The sequence below is a fragment of the Microcaecilia unicolor genome, chromosome 1, assembly GCF_901765095.1.
Source record: "Microcaecilia unicolor chromosome 1, aMicUni1.1, whole genome shotgun sequence".
Classification (NCBI taxonomy): Eukaryota; Metazoa; Chordata; class Amphibia; order Gymnophiona; family Siphonopidae; genus Microcaecilia; species Microcaecilia unicolor.
This window is the reverse complement of record NC_044031.1, coordinates 262,316,387-262,333,071: the sequence shown is the minus strand read 5'-3', so window position 1 is coordinate 262,333,071 and position 16,685 is coordinate 262,316,387. Positions and strand designations below refer to the sequence as shown.

General features: G+C 42.4%; 1 protein-coding gene across 2 annotated transcripts in view; it reads left to right on the top strand.

Moving 5' to 3' along the window:
- The first annotated feature begins 297 nt into the window (after nt 1–297).
- OSBPL10 (oxysterol binding protein like 10) overlaps nt 298–16,685 on the top strand; it is a 407,162-nt gene continuing 390,774 nt past the window's right edge. For both annotated transcript variants that reach the window (XM_030205974.1, XM_030205965.1), the window contains exon 1: nt 298–478. In XM_030205974.1, the coding sequence (XP_030061834.1) occupies nt 321–478 (158 nt within the window). In that variant the 5' untranslated portion in view covers nt 298–320. The remainder of the gene's footprint in view (nt 479–16,685) is intronic.

The following is a 16,685-nucleotide window of genomic DNA, read 5'->3' as shown; positions in this document are numbered from 1 at the left end:
GCGGTGTTATTTCCCAATATTTGTGAGTGTACGGAAGCCCAAAAGATCGCCGTAGCCCCACGTGTGCACCGATCGGAGTGGGAGTGACACTGCTCGCCCTGGGCAGGTCCCTGTATATCCGGGTTGTGTTGATGGTGGTAGCGGTGGAGTGAAGGAGGGGGAGGGCGGGGGGGGGGGGGCGGAGATTAGCTCGTGCAGCAGTGAAAGTGTTCGGGGGGGGGGGGGGGGGGGGGAAGCTCCTGCGGATGGAGTCCTAGCGGCAGTGCCTGGAAGGGGCTCCGGGGTGGGGGGAATCGCTGCACTCAGCCCCGGCGGCGGCTATGGAGAAGGGGCAGGGCGGTGGGGGCAGCAGCAGCCAGAGCAGCAGCAGAGCCGCTTCGGCCGGCTCGTCGCCCGGCAGCGGAGGGAGGACGAAGGGGCGAGTGCTGGAGGGAGTGCTCAGCAAATACACCAACCTCATCCAGGGCTGGCAGAACAGGTAAAGAGACCCAAGGGGATTGGAGAGCGGCACCTCCCCGCTTCCCCAACAAATACACACTCGCGTTGGAAAAGTGGACCTGCTCCAAATAGCGTTTCTAGTTGTTCTGTCCTAAACATTATTTGCCTCCTCCAGATCTAAACACCCCCCTCCCTCCCCCAGCTTTCCGGGTTTTTAGTGTAGCTCCTGCGGGTATTATTAGGTCAAGTCCGAACTTCCCTTGGAACAGGCATCGTGTTGGATCTGTGGCTCGGAAACTTGTGGGGTTTGACCTTGTTGCATCTCATCCGTTCTCTTCCCCCAGCACCACTAGTGGGGGCTTTGCAAAGATCTGAGGCTGAATCTTGGCGTATCGTTTTGTTGGAGTTGTGTTTTCCCATTTTTGTTGCAGTTACTGTGATTTCTTTTACAATTCCCAAACAGGTCTCCGTGGAAAAGTTTCAGTTAAGTTGGTAAGCTGAAAAGGTAGTAAAAGGTGTGATGGGTAATAGCAACGTCTCCCAAAGCAGCCATAGTTCTTTGTAGATCACTATAGGTTTCAAAGGAAAACCAATGTAAATATATTTTTTGAAATTTTAGAAAAAGTGTATAGTCATTGCCTGACAGTTATATGCGGCTTTCCCCCTGTCCTCTCTGCAGTTGAGCGGACAAACGCTTTTGAAACACATTTCTTTGCCAACCTCCTTTTTGTGTGTTGTTGAAAAGTGTTATAAAAGGTGCTGCCGACCTCCCCAAAAGAGTAAAGTCCTGGAATGAATCAGGTGTTTATTTGGGTTTCCAGACGATTGTATTTAAGAAATCACCGTTCGTTATTCTACGTGTAAAACTTTTCGCTTACAGGTGCACCTGCAGTTCAGCAGCGTAATACTGTGTAATATAGAGGCATAGACGTAATTTATATTCTGTGATCTTTGCTCCGGAGGAACTTTTTTTTTTTTTGCCACGTCCACAAAGCCCTGGGTAGGAAACGGGGCATGTTAGGGCCCCTGTGAAAGGAGGCGCACGAAAAGGTTGTGCACCTGACCTGACACCCCAGTTGACGGATCGATCCTCCGGGGATCGGTCGGTGTAAATGCTAATTAGGCGATGACTGCTCTCTGACAGGCCTGGGGTACAGGGGGGTTTTAGTCATTCGGGTTTCGACTCCTTTTTATTTTTTTTGTTGTGGAGTGGGGCGTAGTATAGCCGGCGGAAGAATGAACGGGAAGCCGATCGATCAGCGGTTTCTCTCCCGAAGTCTTGACGAAAAGCAGCTGCCAAGCTGAAGTATAAATTAAAATGGGGATTGCGGACAGTTCTGCTGTGCTAGTCTGTTTTGCTTTCTCTCCCTAGGCCTCTTGGCTGGAGAGGTTGCTGTCAGCAGAGCCTGGGTCTCTGGGCTGCAGTCTGGCAGTCCTTCCGGGACCATACATTATTCTGCATTCCTGGTATATATTATTAAAAGTTATGGACTGCAAAATCAGCATGCTCTTCTCACGTGTTTCTCCTTCTGGCCTGCCCTTCCCCGACTTTTTTTTTTCCATCTGCTACATTGGTAACAAATTTCATCTTTCACTTGTGCAAGAAATAATTGTTAGCTAGCCTCTGAAGTGAAGTTTCCTTAAATGCTTTTGGTTTGTATTAAACATGCAGAAATTTATGTGTGAGGTTTGAATTGAAGATTGTAAAATAATGTAACTCGGATACTATGCTCCGTGCTAATGGGTTTCCCTGAGTGACAAGCTGAAGCTTTCTACTTAAAGGCTGCTCTTTATATACCTGCCAAGAACAGGTGTAGCCATAGGTAGGCCTGGGTGAGCCATGGCCCCTCCACTTTGGAGTTGGGTCAACCAAAGAAGAGGTGGACCGACCAACATGTACCTGGCTGGTATCCACCCATGTTGACCTCAGGCCCCACACAAAAATATCAATCCTGGTTACCCACTGGTAGAAGGGATACTCTGGTAAAGAAAAAGGTTCCTGCTTGTACTGGCCCTGTTCATTCTCATTTCCACTGCTAAAAGGTGGTGGTTCTTGTATATTGGAAGTTGTGGAGCTGTCTGATTGCACTTTGTCAGCTGGGTCACAAAATAAAAGCGTGGGACAAAACATAATTTTAATATGTGACTTCACTGAAACTGATGATACCAAGTTTCAAGTTGTATTCATTTCTAGTGGAAGCTGTTTTCAAGGTTGTAACAATATATCAGCTTTATTGTGCTCAACTGGTAGCTTGAAGAACAGATGTCGGAAAATGATACTGGTTTTTGTTCATGTTGCAGAGGGGACACTTTTTGCTAGCTGTCCATGCTTGGGGCAAAGAGTTTATCCTTCCCTGCCACGATCACTTCTGTATGTTTTCAAGATGTGCAGAATATGATGAGAAGGTCTTTGGCTCTGCTACTCTGTAATTATCATAATGGCACCACATAAGAGTTAATAATATATTGCCACCAGGGGTGAAAGGTTTTCCAAAAAATTAATGTTCTCATGGGGGGGGGGGGGGGGGTGGCACCTTAAGTCCTGCTCAATAGTTAGTGTTTCTATTTTAGTGGCATTTTTGTGTTTAAAATTAAGCTTGTCACTTCTTTGGAGTTTTGGTTATTGAAATGTGTCAGATATTTGATAGTGTGGCCCAGTGGCAGAGCTTGCCATTCCAACTCAATACGTTTTAAGCATTTTTAAAAACAATACTTTTGTAGCTCAGAGCCAGCCTAGAATTTTACAAAGAAATCTCACACCTGTTAGAACTCAGCACAAAGCATCTTCTGTATTATTGAATGACAAAAAAAAAAAAAAAAAGAACTCCGCAAGTTTTTTTTTTTTTTAACAAATTGGGGTTTAACATCTGAGTTGTGAGAAAGTGAAGTAAAAAGCATTCAGAAAATCTTCTTTTATGACTTGGTTCCTTATTATTAATTAGGCAATTATTTAGAGCTGTTGGCTTGTGATTATTTTTTTCTGGCTGTAGAAAAGGTGTTTGGATATACTTGCAACATGAATTTTGTAACCATTTGTAGAATTTTGCTTTATTACATCCTTATTTGAATTTTGCTTTATTACATCCTTATTTGTTGGTTGTACCCCACCATAATATTTTTAGCAGGTGCTGAAAATATATCTATATCTGTATCTATTTATAGTATATCTATCTATCTTTCTATAATCCCTCTACTTCAGGGGTTCTCAATCCTGTCCTCAGGACACACCCAACTAGTCTAATTTTCAGGATATCCACAATGAGTATGCATGAGATAGATTTGCATACAGTGGAAGCAGTGCATGCACATTTATCTCATGGATATTTATTGTAGGTATCCTGAAAACCTGACTGGCTGGGTGTGTACCAAGGACTAGGTTGAGAACCCTTGCTCTATAGGGAAAGGGAAATGGGACTTGATATACTGCCTTTCTGAGGTTTTTGCAACTACATTCAAAGCGGTTTACACACATTCAGGTACTTATTTTGTACCAGGGGCAATGGAGGGTTAAGTGACTTGCCCAGAGTCACAAGGAGCTGCAGTGGGAATTGAACTCAGTTCCCCAGGATCAAAGTCCACTGCACTAGGCTACTCCTCCACTAGCAACATTCCATGTAGAAGCCTGCCCTTGCAGATCAGCAATGCGGCCGCGCAGGCTTCTGTACGTACGTGCAGGACGTCAGACTCACAGAAACAGAAGCCTGTGTGGCCGCGTTGCTGATCTGCAAGGGCAGGCTTCTACATTGAATGTTGCTAGTGGAATAGCAACGTTCCATGTAGAATCTCAAATAGTAGCAACAGAATCTCAATAGTGGCAACATTCCATGTAGGATCTCAAATATGGAAAGGGAAATGGGACTTGATATACCACCTTTCTGAGGTTTTTGCAACTACATTCAAAGCGGTTTACACATATTCAGGTACTTATTTTGTACCAGGGGCAATGGAGGGTTAAGTAACTTGCCCAGAGTCACAAGGAGCTGCAGTGGGAATTGAACTCAGTTCCCCACGATCAAAGTCCACTGCTCTAGGCTACTCCTCCACTAGCAACATTCCATGTAGAATCTCAAATAGTAGCAACAGAATCTCAATAGTAGCAAAATTTTTGGGGTGCTCAGCAGACAAGGTAAGGGAGCAATGGTGAGATGTGTACGTGGCAGCATTTTATGATGTCCATTGCAGTGCTCCCTCGGGTGCCCTATTGCTTTCCTGGGATGTCAGGGGGACCAGTCTACTAAAAATGCTGGCTCCTTCTACATCCTAATGGCTTGATTTTGTGCGTTTTGTACAGTCTTTTTTCCCCCCCAAAATGGCCCAAAAAAACGAAACGTCCAAATCACAAAACCTTGTTCAAAGCGGTATTTTCGGAAGAAAGATAGACGTTTTTCTTTCAAAAAATTACCTTCTTTCCTTTTCAGATTTTAGACATTTTTTGCAAAACGTTCCAAGTTGGACTTGGACATTATATTGAAAATGCCCCTCCTATATCAGTGGAAATTTCTATAGCAGATTATCTGTAGTGGCACTTTAGTAGATGTTCACAGTATCATTGGGTCTTTACATTTTATTTGTTTCGGTTTTCTATTACTTTTTACCAGTTTAGCCCACAACATAGAACTTACAGGGTTAGATCATTCAGAAATAACATTTCTTAGGACAAATGCATAGAGAAGGTAAAAGAAATTCATACCAATAAAAACCTCAGTGATTTCAGAGCAACTTTATCCGCCTGTATCAAGAATTTAATTATCTTTTACCTTATATTAAGAAACCTACGGATCAAATATTAGCAACAAATTCTGAGATAAACTCAAAAAAGGCGTCAAACATTTTTTGAAACTTCGTACATGTGTCCTCCAATTAGGGGGAACTTTCTTGCTTAATTTTCCCTGTAAATGTGTTATTAAATTGCAATCAGTTAAACATGTTTTCTTTGAAAGTGATCATCTGCTGTCCTTTTTGGACTCTAAACAAGACCCGGTCTTGCCTCCTCTGTTAGTAGTTCCTGTAATATCTACTCCGTAAGGTGATGTTTACCCGGATAGTTCTTCCTATACCACCATAATCACGATCTAATTATTCACGATAATAGACAAAAGTACAAATCTCCTGCCTCCCTATCCTAACCCTGTGCAGTTGGTACGGGGTTATACCTCAAATGCCTTACTCAACTTCATTATTCTCTCTGTATCCATTTACTCCAGAATATGCTCCCATATTTCTGGAACCATGTAAGCCACATTGAACCTACAAACAGGTGGGAAAATGTGGGATACAAATGCAATAAAAAAATAATAAATACTCTTTTCTTTAAATTATCTGATGATAAATTCTTGAATTGTGCCTTGCCCTAAATTGTGGACTTAATTTGTAACTATCACTTAAAACATATGTTGTGTATGTTTATATTCTTTTGGATTGTGATATTACTCTTTCAGTACAAGAAATAGTTTTTCTTGTTTAAACTTTTGAAATTATAAACAAAAAAAACAAACAAAAAAATCCTCAGTGATCTCCTCCATGAAGCAGTGAATGCCTTGCTGGAAATAGCAGAACACAGCAGAAATTGAAAACAGCCAGGTCTTTAAAACAGACATCTTAGAGAGGGCATTCGCTTATTAACGGCTTTGTTCCTAGAGAGAATAGTACACACTTCTTCTCATCCACATTAGTGGATATAGATTTAGGAATGCTAATGGTGCCTGTGGAACATTAGAAGGTTTGGCAGCCTTTCCTGTCCTCCCAGCTTTTATGTAAGGAGGCATAACTAAAAGCCTCCCTCCCATACTGGGGTGAGTACATGGTCACATTGGTGCATTAGTGCAACATCCATCTCCATGGCAACAACTGTGGAACCCTATTGTGTTGGTAATTTTACAGCCATATTCAAATGAGTTAGATTAAGATGAACTTGCACAGGCTAAGCCCTCTGACCAGGGCAATGAGAGTTGAGTCACACCTTGGCCTTCTATGGCTGGAAGAACCATCAATGGGAGATGAGCATGCTGAAATGGTAAAAGACCCTTGCAGGTGTAGAGATCCCTAGGTCTCATTCCAGTGTAATTTTGTGTCATATATGTTGTTATACCCAGGAGAGTGCCCACGCTCAGAATCTTGAGTCAGGCTTAAAGAACCATTCTAGTATGAGGGCAGCTTTTCCTGAAGAGAAGGGAACACACAGGGAGACAGGAAATCCCAGGCTGGAGTAGAACTGAAGGAGAGCATGGGTCTCAGTTTCCTAAGAGCTTTTCCCATAGGAGGTCCAGTGGAGGGAGGAAGTGCCTCTACTGCATGCAAATCTATGTCATGAATATTCATTGTGGGTATACAGAAAACCTGATTGGCTGGGGTGCCCCCAGGACCTGGTTTGGGAACCACTGGGCTAGAGGAACCCACCCCTAATGGATGTAGGAAATTCTGAGAGCACAGCTAAAGAGCCAATGCCTGAATCAGATTACACTGACTGCACTTATTTTGAAGCTGATCTTGAACCACAAGGTATGGAGATATGAAGGGTATTGGAGTAGAGACCATTATCGAAGATTTGACAGAATTAAAGAAACTTACATGCTGTATCTGCCAGAGCCTGACAGCCATGGAGTGGGAAATAGTGATAACTGATGGAATGAAACTATACCATGGGGAGAGACTGTCAGAGGCTCTTGGACTTTTAAACTGATGAGCCTTGAACTCTGGAAAAATGTAAGCTAAGTGACTTATAAAGTGAACATAGTTAAAACAAGGGAAAGAAGGGGGGGGGGGGAGGAACTTGAGAGCCGCATAACTTCTGAAAGGACCTAATTAAAGTTGCCACAGTGAAAGACTGCTAAGAGCAACCAGTTGCTGGGGGGTTGTAACCAGGGAATGTCATTTCCTGGTTGTTGAGTGCACCCTACCTGTTACAATGTATAAAAGAGGTCATTTTCTGGGGTGGTTCAGAGGCAGTGATGTAATAGTGAAAGGAATGTATCTAGAAGTTAGGATTATTAAAAGGGGGAGGCTCAATGAATCATGGACTGTTGTAGACCAAAGGAAACAGTAGGTGGCAGCTAAGTCCCTGTGCTCTCAAGTGCTCCATAGGAGGGGAAGAGGAGCCTTTTCCTTTTCATTTGGATAAAGGGTGTCTCTCCAGTTGCTTTTTGATTCAAGGAGATTCAGTGGAGTAGTGTGCAGGAGGGTGAGGGTCCCAATGGTAGTGGGAGGTCCTGGGACATCAGCCAAAAAAAAAGGTATTGGAGTGTTTTTTGTACTTAACATAAATGATCTTATATACTATGTCCACCCTAAGGCTCAGAATGGTTTACAATAATAATAAGAAACCAGTGAACAAACAAATTAAGGTCAAGTAATAAAAAAAAAGCTATATGAAAAAGTACAATGACAGCACAAAATACAAATATATAATTAAAAAAAAAATAAGAATAACAACGTGAGAAAAACCAGGTTTTCAATAATTTCCCAAACCTTAGATAATTAGTTTCAATCTAGATCTCAAGAGGTAAAATATTCCAGACTGGAACTACAGCATGTGCAAAAGGTCTCTTGGAAGTACCAGCCAGCCTAGGCCTAGAAAAAAGCAGCTATTGAAACTTATTAATAAGCAGAGACCTGGTGGTAGTTTTAGGAGATTGAATTGTAATTAACACAGAGAGATATGCTGGACAAAGGCCATTCATTATTTTAAATACCACACACAAGACCTTAAAGTGTATCCTAGCATGGACAGGCAGCCAGTGAAGGATCAAAAACAAAGGAGTGACACGATCATATCTAGTTTTATGGAACAGTATGCCAGCAGCAGTGTTCTGATAACTGAAGTTTATACAGAGATTGATTTATTTATTTATTTGAAGCATTTGCACCCCACATTTTCCCACCTATTTGCAGCCTATTTAGAAGACTATCCTAAATAGAGTTTAGTAATCAGTGCTGGGAAAGTCACTGCTTGGTGCTATTTTCTGCATATCATCTGAGAATTAAGAGCAGACCTATTGCAAATATATGTTTTAAAAAAAGTGGCTGATACTAATTTTGTTTTGAAGCCGTGTCTGCTCATTCTAGGACCCATGTATTTTCTACTCGCAGGTTGTTTTAAAGACCAAGTTGTTCCATCCTCTTGTGTCTATGTATATTGACCATTTGATGTTGTATATTTCATTTAAAGACTCCTGATGCAGGCTACCAAACACAATACTGTGTCAAGCCTTCACCAATAAACTATCTCTACAGTCGACTGAAGTTTCCTCATTTGTCTCTGGTTAGCCTGGTCTATTTCCCACTCCTTTTTTTTTATTGCTGATGAAAGCTTTTGATGGCTTTCTGAAATGAAATAGTTTCCCATCTAACATGAGATTGATAGATGGAAATGGTAAAGATTTACCGTTAACCCAAAGCAAAACAGTTTTATTATTATTATTTGTATAGTAACATAGTCGATGACGGCAGAGAAAGACCTGCATGGTCCATCCAGTCTGCCCAACAAGATAAACTCATATGTGCTACTTTTTGTGTATACCTTACCTTGATTTGTATCTGTTCTCTTCAGGGTACAGACCGTATAAGTCTGCCCAGCACTATCCCCACCTCCCACCACTGGCTCTGGCACAGACCATATAAGTCTGTCCAGCACTATCCCCGCCTCCAAACCACCAGTCCTGCCTCCCACCACCGGCTCTGGCACAGACCGTATAAGTCTGCCCAGCACTATCCCCGCCTCCCAACCACCAGCCCCGCCTCCCACCACTGGCTCTGGCACAGACCATATAAGTCTGCCCAGCACTATCCCCGCCTCCAAACCACCAGTCCTGCCTCTCACCACCGGCTCTGGCACAGACCATATAAGTCTGCCCAGCACTATCCCCGCCTCCCAACCACTAGTCCCGCCTCCCACCACCGGCTCTGGCACAGAGCGCTACCAGACGCACGCAGCGCTGAACACCTGACACAGGCAGTCCCTGCTCGATAGAGCTTACAATCTAAAAATACAGACAGACAAGACAATTAAGGGCGAGGAAAGTACTGGGTGAGAAGGAACAAGGATAGGGAAATTAAGTAGTGGTTAGGAACCAAAAGCAGTGGTGAAGTTTTATCTGTGTTGAGCTTAAGTCTGCTATTATCCATCCATCTGGAAAAACACTAATGTATGCATTCAAATGATTCCAACACAATTTTCCTGGACTTAGAGGGAACAGTGAAAGGTCCATGTTTTCTATTCAGTAAGAGCTCAAGAAGTTTGAGCTCTGTTTGTCTGTGTATGCTGAGGTTGATATTTACAAGCACTTATGTGATTAGTGCTTGGTTCTGGCCACACAATTATTTATTCTTTAATACATTTGCCATACCACCTAAACTGATACACAGAGCTAAGTGGTTTACATTAAAATATTAAATATAACAGGATGAGAAAAGAACTCCAATAAAAGACAGGAAAGAAGGGAGTAGACAACACTCGGACAGTGTTCGACCTTCCCTGCCAAAAAACAAGGGGGAAAGAACAATAAGGTAATTAGAAACTAAAGAAGAAAGAGAGGTAGAAAGGGAAAGGAAAGAGGGCACCAGGACTCTGTCACGGTCTTGATTGCCGTTTTAAATTTGGGAAGGGACAGCTCACTATGTGGATATCTAATGGAAGATTATTCCAAGAAGCAGGAGCAAGAAAAAAAACAGAAAGCACTATGATGTGTTCGTTCATACTTAGTAGGCTTTAGGGACAGGAAGTATCAAAAGATGACCATTTATGAACATAGCAACCACATGGGAGAATAAGGGAAGAAAGATAAGGAAGGAAACCCATTCTGAAAGCCTTTGAATGTCAGAAGTATTTTATATTGAATTCGATAGGCAAAGAGAAGCCAATGAAGCTTCTGAAAAAGTGGTGAAACTGAATCATATCTACTGACATTTCAAATGAAATGAGCAGCAGTGTTCTGTAAAGTTTGAAGCTTTTTCAAGGAAAACTTTGGCAATCCTGCAAAGACAATATTGCAATAATCTATTTTTATAACCAGCAAAGAAGAGACATGGGGAGCAAAAGAAAGTTGGAAGTCAGGAGTTACTCCTAGGTAGCAGAATGATTGTATCAGTGTGATGGAAATTGCCAAAAGAATGTGTGGTAATCCAGCAAGCAACTGGTTTTTTTTTTTTAGGATTGAGAACCATTGTGTGTGACAGTAATCAATGAGCTACCACATTGAGGCAGGATTGAAGTGAAAAAATACTAGAAGTAACAGAGCCTGCATAGAACAAGAGAAGGATATTGTCATATATATAATATAGAAAAAACTCTGAATCAGAGTCACTAATGGACTAAGAAACAAATTCAACAGAAAGGGGGAGAGAGTAGACCCCTGTGGCACACCACAAGAAAGAGAATGAGAAGCAGAGGTGGAAGAAGACAAAGGGGCTCATTTTCAAAGCACTTACAGGCTCATTTTCAAAGCACTTAGCCTCCCAAAGTTCCATAGAAACCTATGGAACTTAGCCTCCCAAAGTGCTTTGAAAATATGCATCTTAGCCTTCCAAAGTTCCATAGGTTTCTATGCCTAAAGTGACCTTAAAGGAATGAGCAGAGAGAAATGAAGCAAACCATTTTAAGACCATTCCAGAAAGGCCTATAGATTGAAGATGAGTCAAAGAAGAGAATGGTCAATTAAGTCAAAGGCCACCAACAGGTCTAAGTAAATGACTAATGCACAACAGTTGTCAATATGAGAGTGAATTTTACTAATGACACTAGCTAAGACTGTTTCACTACTATAGAACTTGCGGTAACCTGACTGACAGGGATGAAGTGCCAGAGTTTTTGCCACAAAATCAGAAAGTCGAAGAAACACAACGTTCTCCATAATTTTTGACAGAAATTAGAAACAGGACGATAATTAATAAGGTTAGCTGGATCTAGGGTAGGTTGTTTCAAAATGGGATGTACAATGACGTTTTTCCAAAGACTAGGAACGTAAGACCTTTGAAGCCAAAATGATTAAATGTTTTGACACCCACCAGACAGAACTTAACAAACATCTGGGTTTTCTTGCAGTGCTCTCCTGTCTCCCTCTCATCTATCCACCCCCATCCTGTTAGACTGTCACTGAAATGCTTTGATGTTTCGCTCATATGTACTGTCATCTACCAACATTTGCTTATTTCCAATCTGACGAAGAAGGGCAACCTTTGAAATCTAATCAAGAAATGTATTATGTCCAATAAAAAAGGTATCATCCTATTTTCTTTTCCATGTTTTATTTCTATTGATTATCAAGGACTAGGAAACTCATCAGTAGAGAGACTGAGATTAAGGGGGTCTTTTACTAAAGGTTAGCTTGAGTTGTCTGCATCAGGTCCCATTTTATTCCTATGGGCCCTGCTGCAGATAACTCGAACTAATCTTTAGTAAAAGACCCCATAAATACAGGAAGAATTAAAGGCAGAGGACCCAAAGTAGGACAGGAGAGCCAGGAGGATGGCAATGGATTTAAGTTGCAAGTGGAAGGCTTCATATGTTTGACTGAGTGATGGAAGGTAAAGTAAGTGGTTCAAATGAATCCCACCTGGCTGAACCCGTGAACATAGTCGGCTGAGAAAAGGGTAATGGGGAAAATTGAAGAGGACATAATCCTGCAAGGAGATTATTTTGGAAATGAAAAATTGAGCCAGCGTATCTGCAGATAGTCGCAATAGTGATTCCAAAGACTGAGGCATAGAGGTAAAAGACCTATAAATACTAAACAGTTCTTTGGATGGATAAGGAGCCTTCAAAATATGATTGCGGTAGTACAGTGATTTAGTTTTTTTCAAATGAAAATTGAATTCTCTGTGATGATGACATTTCTGACGATTGGAAGAGGTTTTATTTTTGAGCCAGAGCCTTTCTGCCCTCCACATTTGATGCTTGAGAAACTGAAGTTCACTTCTGTACCAAGGTTTGTGGGAACTTGATGAGGTAGAGACAAAATGCAAGGGTGCAGCTGTATAAAAAAACTCCAGAGAAAAAAGTGCATCTGTTTAAGTTCCATGACCCACAGAATGCACAACTGTTGGCTTTGTAAGTTGCTATACAGCCAGAGGATTATTAGTTTAAATTGGAAGAGGGTTACAGGTGTGCTGGGGCAGGGTCAGAAGTTCTATGGAGAGCACTGATATTCAAAACATCTACAAGTTATGTAATAATAATTTATCCCACACTGATATTCACCTACTTTCTTGATAACTTAAAGGGAAGAACAAATTTCAGGAATATATTTTTTCAACACATTTGGGTTAATCTTATAGAATTTACAACCCTGAGTCAGAATAGAGCTTTGCAGTATTTCTGTCTCACTGGGTTTGGCTGAAATGTGTGCTTTACTGTCCAAGTCATTAATTCAAATTGAGTTTTTAGATGAGATTTGTTGGTTTCACTGTCCAGCGTCTCGTCTGCTGCGTTGTCATCATCAATGTCTAAAGTGTACTTGTCTGGTGGCTTCAGCACAGGAAAACTGTTGTCCTGTGGCACTGGTCTCAAGGCCAATGGCAGATCAGAATATGAAATTCACTTTTTTTGTTTTTGGAAGCAAACAGAAATGACAGTCTGTAACATGATCTTTTTCCTCTCTCTCTGTCATTGGGCATAGTTGGCTGGGAACCTTTGATCCAAGCTCTCAGATTAACTGCACATGAGGAACAGCTAACATGGGGAATTCAGCTTTTGCCCTGATCACCAACTTTATATCCAAATTACTGTTCATAGTCCTTCTTCACTAGTGGAGTCATGATACTACTACTATAGTGCTACTAGATGTATGCAGCGCTGTACACATTATATTCAGGTACTTTTTCTTTCCCTAGAGGGCTCACAATCTAAGTTTTTGTACCTGGGGCAATGGAGGGTTAAGTGACTTGCCCAAGGTTACAAGGAGCTGCAATGGGAATTGAACCCAGGTTGCCAGGGTCAAAACCCACAGCACTAACCATTAGACCACCCCTCCACTTCTATGGCCCTTCAGACAGAGCTCACCACAAATGTAGCAGAAAGTGTCGTCATGAAGTATATATTCATGATGAATTTATGAGTGGAGGAGTGGCCTAATGGTTAGTGCAGTGGGTTGTGAACCTGGGGAACCAGGTTCAGTTCCTTCTGCAGCTTTGTGTGACCCTGGTCAAGTCATTTAGCCCTCCAATTTCCCAGCTACAATATATAACTTAGGGCCCTGTTTACTAAGCCATGCTGGCTTTTTAGTGCACGCTAGAGTCGCCCATATGTTCCTGTGGGCGACTTAGTATTTAGCGCACACTAAAAACGCTAATGCACTCTTAGTGCTGCTTAGAAAAGAGGGGCCTTAGATTGTGAGCCCATTAGGGACAATGCAAAGTACCTGTGATAGAAATTGTAAACCACATAGTCGCCTCAGGGATCACTTGCAGTATACCAAGTGCTGAAAATAAATAAATATTCCCATGACATTTCAGTTTAGTGAACCATTAGGCCATGCAATAACTTCTTCAACTTCTCCTAGAAGCAGTACATAAAAATAAGGCTAAATAACGTCTTAATATATTTAAACTGAAGACTCATTTGAAAAAAAAATTAAATAAATTGCCTTTATGATAGAATTGTAACATAATGATGGCAGATAAAGACCTCAACTTTCCATCCAGTCTGCCCAACAGTCACATTCATTATCAATCTAAGATGAAATCAACAATAAATGTGATATATACTTAATCATGGTTTTTATTTGATGTTTCTAGGACATAGACCATAGAAGTCTGCCCGGCTCTGCCCTTATGTTCCAACTACTGGAGTTGCCGTCAAATCTCACTCCAGCCTATCCGAATCCGTCTTGTCTTTTGTTGGACACAGACCGTAAAAGTCAGCCCGGCACTCTCCTCACATTCCAAATAATTGTAGTTTCTGTTGAAGCTCTCTCCTGCCCATCCTAAACTGGATCGCTATACGTGGGACTCAGACCGTACAAGCCACCCAGCACCGGCCTTTAGTTGATGCAGAGTTGCACCACTTGACATGCAAACACATGACTTGTACAGAGGCTTCAACACCTCCTTTCTTCTGTTTGTTACACCTCTCTCTTTACAGCCTAGCATCCTTCTGGCTATGGTCACTTCCTTGTCACAGTATTTTTTTGCCTTCAGATTCTCCGATTCTATCACTCTAAGATCCCTTTCTCTGTCTGTGCATATCAGACTCTCACTGCCTAACACATACATCTCCCGTGGATTTCTACTCCCTAAGTGCATCACTTTGCATTTCTTTGCATTTAATTTTAATTGCCAAACACTAGATCATTCTTCTAGCTTCTGCAGATCCTTTTTCATGTTTTCCAGTCCCTCTGGGGTGTCCACTCTGTTACAAATCTTGGTATCATCCGCAAAAAGGCAAACCTTACCTTCTAACCCTTTTGGCAATGTCACTCACAAATATATTGAACAGAATTGGCCCCATCACCGATCCCTGAGGCACTCCATTACTCAGGAGCCTCCTATGAGGAACTGTGTCAAAGGCTTTGCTGAAATCTAAGTAGGTTATATCTGGCTCATGTCCTCGATCCAGTTCTCTGGTCACCCAGTCAAAGAATTCAATCAGATTCGTTTGGCACGATTTACCTTTGCTAAAACCATGTTGTGTTGGATCTTGCAACTTATTTGATTCCAGGCAATTCACTATCTTTTCCTCCAGTATCGCTTTCATTACTTTTACAATAACCAAAGTGAGGCCATCCGGCCTGTAGTTTCCAGCTTCTTGTCTGTCACCAATTTTTGTGATCATATCCGGTGTTCGCCAATCCCACGGAACCTCCCCTGTCTCCAAGGATTTATTAAACAAATCTTTAAGAGGACCCGCCAGAACCTCTCCGATCTCTCTCAGTATGCTGGGATGGATCCTGTCCAGTCCCATGGCTTTGTCCACCTTCAGATTTTCAAGTTGTTCATCTGTGAATGGTGCTATATTCATTCTCACATGTACCTTTTACCAGTCAATTGTGGCCCTTGTCCAGAATTTTCTTCTGTGAAAACAGAACTGAAGTATTTGTTTAGCACATTTGCTTTTTCCTCATCATTCTCCACATAGCGGTTTGCTGCATCTTTCATTCTCACGATTCCATTTGTAGTCTTCCTCCTTTCACTAATATACCTAAAAAAAAATTATTGTTGCCCCTCCTTACATTTCTAGCCATTTGTTCTGCTTTCGCCAGATGTATACGTCTCTTGGCTTCTTTCAGTTTCATCTGGTATTCCTCTCTGTGTTCCTCTTCTTCAGTTTTTCTGTATTTCATGAACTCCAACTCTTTAGTCTTTATTTCTCAGCCACTTGCTTGGAGAACCATATCAGTGTCCTTTTTCTCCTGCTTTTATTTACTCTCCTTACATAAAGGTTTGTAGCCATATTTATAGCTCCTTTCAGCCTGGACCCCACTCAGACATTAAACACAATTTCCCCATTTTTAAGCACCAGATCCAGCATCGCTCCGTCCCTCGTGCGTTTCATCACCATTTGTCTGAGCAGAGCACTTTGAAAGGCATCCACGATCTCTCTACTTCTTTCTGATTCCACAGATGGAACTTTCCAATATGCATCTGGCAGGTTGAAATCTCTCAGCAACAGCACCTCTTTTCTTTCCCAACTTTTGGATATCTGTAACCAGGGACATAGCCAGACCTCGGCGGGGTGGGTCCAGAGCCCGAGGTAGGGGGGACACAGTTTATCCCGCCACCAACCCTCCCCTGCCACTACCGCTGCCTGTTACCTTTGCTGGCGGGGGTCCCCAACCCCCGCCAGCTGAACTTCAGCGCCGGTCTCCGGCGCCTTCGCTGATTTGTTTCTGCAGGACGTCAGGAGTCAGGACTCACAGAAACAGATCAGTGAAGGCACCGGAGACCGGCGCTGAAGAAGACTTCAGCTGGCGGGGATTGGGGACCCCCGCCAGCAAAGGTACAAGGCAGCTGGACCCCCGCCAGCAAAGGTACAAGGCAGCTGTGGCGGTGGGGAAGGGTCGGCAGCGGCGGGAGGGGGGCCAGAGCTAAATCTGTGGGGGCCCATGCCTCCGTGGCTCCACCTAGCTATGCCCCTGTCTGTAACCAGATCTTCATCTAGTTCCTTCGATAGTGTTGGTGGTCTGTAGACAACACCCATGTGGACAGAGGTTCCATTATCTCTTTTTAAGGTGATCCACATCGCTTCTTCCTTTCCCCAGACATTTCAGTCGCTGTGATATAATTTCTCACAGAGCTTCTCCTCCACCTTTAGGACCATC